The 6,375-nt window shown below is 38.9% G+C and overlaps 1 protein-coding gene across 1 annotated transcript; it reads right to left on the reverse strand.

Annotated features, from left to right (window-relative positions):
- Window positions 1-3,394: 3,394 nt before the first annotated feature.
- Window positions 3,395-4,517, reverse strand: LOC107384908 (transcription factor HES-5). The gene is made up of 2 exons (XM_015958425.3): window positions 4,360-4,517; window positions 3,395-4,245 (listed from the first exon to the last, which is right to left on the reverse strand). Exons 1-2 carry the CDS (start codon window positions 4,414-4,416, stop codon window positions 3,838-3,840), a joined length of 465 nt encoding a protein of 154 aa, XP_015813911.2. The 5' UTR covers window positions 4,417-4,517; the 3' UTR covers window positions 3,395-3,837.
- Window positions 4,518-6,375: the final 1,858 nt, after the last annotated feature.

Below are 6,375 nucleotides of genomic sequence, written 5' to 3' on the forward strand. Positions count from 1 at the left end.
AAACACAAGTTTGTTTCCTAATGAAAATTTCCTCAAACAGCAGCCAGATGAAGATGAGGACGATGTCAGTAGATGAAGGAAAATCTGCACATTTGCCGTCACTTTTTAAAATATTGAGTTTATCTCAGTTTTTCATTTCGGCCCAGTGTGAATTAGAGTTAGACACCTCTAATTTAGGTGTTTTATAAAACAATGTTGTCACACAAACGTGGTTGATCATTAGTTATGATTTGGAGACACCTGGATGAAGCGACACCAAACTGGCAACAAACCAGTTGGAGGTGAGGTTACCTTGTCTCCATCTGCCTGCTGAGGATCAGGTTTCCCACACGGCTGCTTGCACAAGGCTGAAGTGCCCCGGTCACACGCCCTTCTCTTTCTCTGCTGCTGGGAGCTGCTGCCAAACACGGCTTCCCACACTTACGTATGCAGCCTGCTCGGCCGTTCACACAAAAGAAGTGTGTCTGCTGCCACAAAGCCTGGGGAGCCGTTCTCAGGCCGCGCCAGGACAACAGGCCACTTCACCATCAAACCATCTGCTTCAGCTGCAGCTCACTGCTGGGAAAATACAGCAAGAAGTCCAAGAACAAAACGTCATTCAGCTTAACTCCATAGATATGAGTTTTAATGCATAATTATGCATAAAGTGTCATTCACTCACTGGAATTAGTGTTTGTGTCTAAATAATTATTTGCGACATAATTTGTTACGTCTGCATAATAGCTTTGTTGCTTTTTTTTTTTTTTTTTTTTTTTTTGAACGTAAGTCTGTTCCCTCCAGGCCAGAGTCAAGGTCCAAGAAACCAATTTTTCCCGTGTCCACCTCATGGAAAACACTTTCCCACCAAACTTTTCTGAGGAGAGGTTTAGAAACGAAGCATCCCACCTGTTCTCTGTGACAGCCATTAAATTCAGGCCATTGTCTGGAGCTTTCAGGCCCCTGATTGGACAAAACGCCAGTGAGAGCGCTGGATCGGCAGCATAAATGCAGAGCAGAGAAGCAGATGAAGCCACAGCCATCATCAGACTCTCTGCAGACAGTCCCAAAACTTTCTAAACCTGGAAATGTCTCTGTACACCGACCTCGCTCTCCAGGACACCATGAAGGAGGAACTCTTCAGGTGAGACACAATTATATTTTCTCTCACGTTAAAAGGACGGCAGATTGAATGGAAATTTCACTGAGAGGACGAAGGTGTTAACAGAAAACGTGCTTTTGCTTCTTTCAGGTGTAAACTTCACATGTTGGAGAGGAAATGCTGCACGGGAGTGGAGAAGCTGAAGGCTCTCATTGAGGCTCACCTGCAGAATGGCTTTCCTGTTTCAGACCTCCTGGAGAAAACAAAGTCCTTCCTCACGTTGAGAAAAGCCCTGCTGACACCCAGCGGCTACCCCAGATATTCCAGGGACCTTCTGCGCCTGTTCCCAGATGCAGAAGAAGATGTGGCTCCGCTCTGCTTCTGACAAACAAGAGCAGAAACACCACCAGACTGGAATAAAGCTGCGCCAGATCAGCAAACGCCGCTTTTTGTTAGAAAATCTGCTCATTTTGAAAGAAATGCGTCTTTTTTTCATTATCACGAAGAGGCCTTTAAGAACATTTTCCATCTTGAATTATGTTTTATTTTTTGCTGAAGGGATTATTTGAGTAACGGTGAAAAGATTTGCTGCAAAAAGACGTAACGAAGTCGTGCTGTGCTGCTATTTGGGAGAGGAGCTGAGAAAAGAGAGAACCGTCTCTTATCTATGCAAGACATGAGTTATTTTCTCTACAACATCTTTAGTCGGTTTTTTTCTTTAACTCTAATAGTTTGACCTGTTTAACTTGACTGAACTACCTATAGTGCCATTTCTATTATGATTCCTGTGAAAGTTGCCCAAGACTGTGTGATTTCACACCGCGTTTGAATTTTTACTGCCTTGTTTCAAGGTTTCTGTGTTTAAAACCCCTAAAAACAACCTTTCTTCTGAAAGGGGATTGCTCACTGATTTGTGTATGCTGTGTATGCATGTCTTATTTAGCTGTTTGTCTTTTAATTGATCCAAAGTGAATTTTAAGTTTGCTTTTGTCCTGCTGCATTTGTCAAGAAAATAAAGGATTTATCATATCATTGTGTTTTGAAGTGATTTATTCACATCTGGTTTGAGTGAATTAAATTTGATGAGCAGCCTCCTTCTGTACAGATTTGTGACATGTTCAGGGGAATTTGTCTGGTTTATCATGGTTTCTTTTAAATTTGTGAATTATTTTTTGTCTTAAATCTATCAACAAAGATATTTGTTGCCCCAGAACTGATGTCAGATTCAGTAATATGTTTGGAAAAGTAAAAAAAACAAAGAAAGAAAGAATAAACAAGGTAGAGAATAAAATACCATATAGACACAGGTTTGACTTAAATGTTATTGTAATAAATCAGATGTGGGGAAGTCAGGACCCATTAAATAACTTTATAGATATAAATTGAATGTATCCCCGAATTTAAATGTTTTATGAAGGAGAGATGTTCTGTGAGCAGAGTCATATTAGCTTCCTGCTTTATTAAAACACATTTAATAATACAATTATGAGAAACAAACATTTTCTCTAAGAAAATATTAATATGTTCATTTCTTACATCAAAAGAATAAATACTGCATGGAAATGTAGTCCTGGTTTTTGTCCCGTAACTGTTTGGATTAGGATTATGTCCAGTTGTTACATCATCCACACTTTACTGCAGAAAATCTGTTTTTAACTGATTTTACTTCAGCTTTATTTACTCTGAAATGTTGCAAAAGAAATAAAAACTCTGTTTTATGTCACAATCTATTGCTGTTAAAGAGAAAGGAGAGTTATGTTGATTGCAAATTCTTCTAAACTTATAAAATAATTATTAAAATCTGGAAATTGTTGATTTAAAATTAAATATGAAAATGTTGAAAATCACACAATCGCTTTCTAATTTATCTTTTTTTTAAACTGTTTTTTTTCAATGTTACGTTCTTGAGGCCTAAATCTGATTTGGCTTATTTAGTTCTGTGCTGTTGAAATAACAAGCCTCGCAACAGTTTGTCTAACCTCCTCTTTTAACTGGTTTTTATACAAATTTACTGGTGAAATTTGCATTTAAAGCAAGTAATTTATAATATTAAAGTAGAAAATATAAGAAAAAGAAAAATTCAATAGAAAAAATAAGTCTGTGCATCTTAAACATCTACCATATAATCCTGCATACAAGCTCTAGAGCTCTCCAACCCTCTTTAAATGACTAAAATGATCTGTTTGAGAAGAATCATCCTTCTGCAGCTCAGGATGCTTGGTTTGACGCGTTAGAATAATTTCTTTTTCTATAGCAACAGATTTTTTTACCCTTGTTTTGAAACAGTGATGAAAAAAGTGAGACAGAAGCAAATGCTGTTGTTTTTTTGATTGTTTTATTGCGCATCACTTGGCTTGAAGAGATACATTCATCATGACAGATTTCCAAATAATTCACTCCTTCATTGAAGATGATGGGGTGGGGGGGTTGCTTGTCACTCACAGAGTTTATAACGCAGCACATTTGTCTTGAACCTCATCTGCTCAAACATAATAATTATAAACCCTTTGATCAAATATAAAATTTAAACACGTTTTGACATGAAAATATGTCCTAAAAGGATGTATAGGACAATCTAGTTCGGTGGCATTGCCAGCATAAAGTAGATATTCGTAAGTACGATAGCGTTTACATCACAGAGCAGAACGCAGAATCGTGGTCAGGCCTTCACAAAAGGCAACACAGACAAAAGTTGTAATACAGACAGAAACTCTTAGAAGTAAGAGAATAAGAACTAATCAAGTCCAATCATTTAGTGTCTACCACGGCCTCCAGGGGGCGCTGCTGGCTGGACTCTTGTCTTTACTGGTGCTGGTCTGGACCGTGGAGCTCAGAGGACACAGGTCAGCCTCTCTCAGGTCCTGCAGCTTGTTGAAGTGGTTCAGCAGTCTTCTCTGGGACTGTGTCTTCTCCTGGTCTCTGGACAGGAAGTGCACCACCTCCTGGACACATCTGGAGAAGCCCTGATCAGCAGCTGCTTGATGCTGCTTCTGGTTCTGCTGCTGCAGTCGTGTCAGGACACAGACGGTCATCTCCAGGATGTCTGCTTTCTCCAGCTTGGAGTCTGGCTGCTGTTTGAGGAACTCTGGACCCAGGAGAGACTTGAGCTGCTCGATGCTGCTGTTGATTCTCTCTCTGCGTAACTTCTCCACCAGAGGCTTCCTCAGCTGCAGGAACAAGAACAACATCATTAATGAACTGATTCTCCACCACAACGATGATGACATCAAGTCTAAAACCTTCTCCAATAGCTTCTGTCTTTCCATGAGCATCATGTTTACCTTGTGGCTGAGAACCAGCTGATCCTGGGTGGATGCTGCAGTGATTGTAGGAGCCATGGATCGGTCTGTAGAGGTCTCTGTGGAGAGAATTTGATCTCTGCAGCCTTCAGCCCTCCTATTTATACTCACACATCTCCATTTGAATGTGTGGGTCCTGTTCTGGATGGATTTTCTCACAGTCTGGACCAATCAGAGAGTCCTGCAGGACAATAAAGGATGCAAAACGCTGAATAGCATTATTGCCTTAAGGATAATGGCTGGATCTCTGGGGAACAACTGGAAAAGTAAGGAGAGGCGGGGGTGCACAAAGCACAGTGTGAATCTGGGAAAGTGGTGACCCCAGAGTGTGTGTAGATTTCCTGCCTGTTTTTGTGATCAATGACTTTGACTGAGCACACACGCATCGTCCCATCACACACCCCAGAAACTGACAATGAAAAGCAAATCAGTCACAATTTACAGATTTTCTTATGAAGCTGCTTTTTTGTGTCGTATCAGAAAAGGGTTGCCTCAAGATTTTGGTTGAAGGTGTGTTCTTGCAGCTAAAGCAATATTTGCAGAAGCATGCTCACAAAAATCTTAAAAACCTTTAAAATAAATGAAATTGCAGCTTTACTAAAAAAAAGACAACCTGAAATGTTTTCTGCGACCACTTTACCAGTTTAGATTTAAATGAACTGTCAGGAATGCAGACTCTGAATCTAAATGAGCTGTTGAGTATTCATTAATCCTTTGGATGTCTGCATTCCTCGTAGACATTTTACAAAAGTCTGGTGATGACCAGTCCGGATGACAGGAATCCCCATTCAGAGGATGTGAGACAAAACCCGTAAAAACGGACTCCATAATTAATGCGATGCACAACCAGACACACTTCTTTTGTTCTTAGCAGCAGTAAATGGACAGAGTGTGGGAAACCAGAGAAAACCCACTCACAGTGTCCCTGTGGGAAAAAAGAGACAGATGAGACAAAGATGTCTTGGGGGGGGGGGGGGGGGGGGGGGGGGGGGGGGGCGCTTTACCACTGAATCCTAAGTGCTTTGATGTTTTACTCAGTAACACTGGAAAATGCTTCAACTTTTAATATCACGTGGGTTTATTTCACTTAAACGTTGGTAACACTTTCCAATAAGGGTCTCTTTATTAATGTTACTTAATGCATTATTAAGCATTAATAAACAAAGGGTCTCTCTTTTAAAGTTACCGTTATTGTTAACTATTAAGTATCCTTGATGTTGAGACAATTGGCCGGGGTGGTGGTGGTGGTGGTGGTGGTGGTGGTGGTGTGGGGGGGGGGGGGGGGTTAGTAATGCATTACTTAATATTAAGCAGTTGTTAATACTTTATTTAATATGTTATTAATGCTTAATAATGCCCAAAGTGATATCAATAAAGAGATCATTTAAATTTTACCAAAACTTTAGACTAAACATACATTATCTCAGTCTCATACATAATCTTTATAAGCAAAATAAAGCTTTTAATAAAAAAAAAAACTACAAAATAAGTTGTCTTCATTCTGATTTTGATTCATAAAAATCTTTTTTAAAAACTCTTAAAAAAGGTTTTAATGACTGGACTCAAAATGAATTTTGGTAAAAGTGTGTTGCAATTTAAAAGGAAGTGCTTAAAATTACCGGTTTAAAAATATAATAAGTTATTTAAAAAAATATTTACTATTTGCTTAGAAATGCAACATAAACAGGCACTCTAATCCTATTTAAACACAATCAGTGAAGAGTTACAAAGTAAAAATGCACAATTCTATATGGATATTTTATTAAATAAATGATTAATTAAATAAACTATTCTCTCTAACTCCTGCTGATTAAGCTTTTATCTAAACAAACTGCTTCCCTAATCCCATGCACCATATTTGAGCCAGAAATAGCTTAATTAGTGTTTTTAAAGAGTTAAAACTATTATGAGAGCTGCTGCTTAACAGTCTACTTTTAAGTTACAACCAGTCCAAATATTTGTGCTCATTTCTCTTTGTTCCCTCCTAAGTGAAGCATC

This window comes from Nothobranchius furzeri, chromosome 3 (assembly GCF_043380555.1).
Source record: "Nothobranchius furzeri strain GRZ-AD chromosome 3, NfurGRZ-RIMD1, whole genome shotgun sequence".
NCBI lineage: Eukaryota > Metazoa > Chordata > Actinopteri > Cyprinodontiformes > Nothobranchiidae > Nothobranchius > Nothobranchius furzeri.

Coding starts and splice junctions, on each gene's coding strand:
- LOC107384908 (XM_015958425.3), bottom strand. CDS start 4,416: ATGGCTCCTACAATCACTGCAGCATCCACCCAGGATCAGCTGGTTCTC. Junction 4,246..4,359: donor AGCTGGTTCTCAGCCACAAG/GTAAACATGATG, acceptor TTGTTCCTGCAG/CTGAGGAAGCCTCTGGTGGA.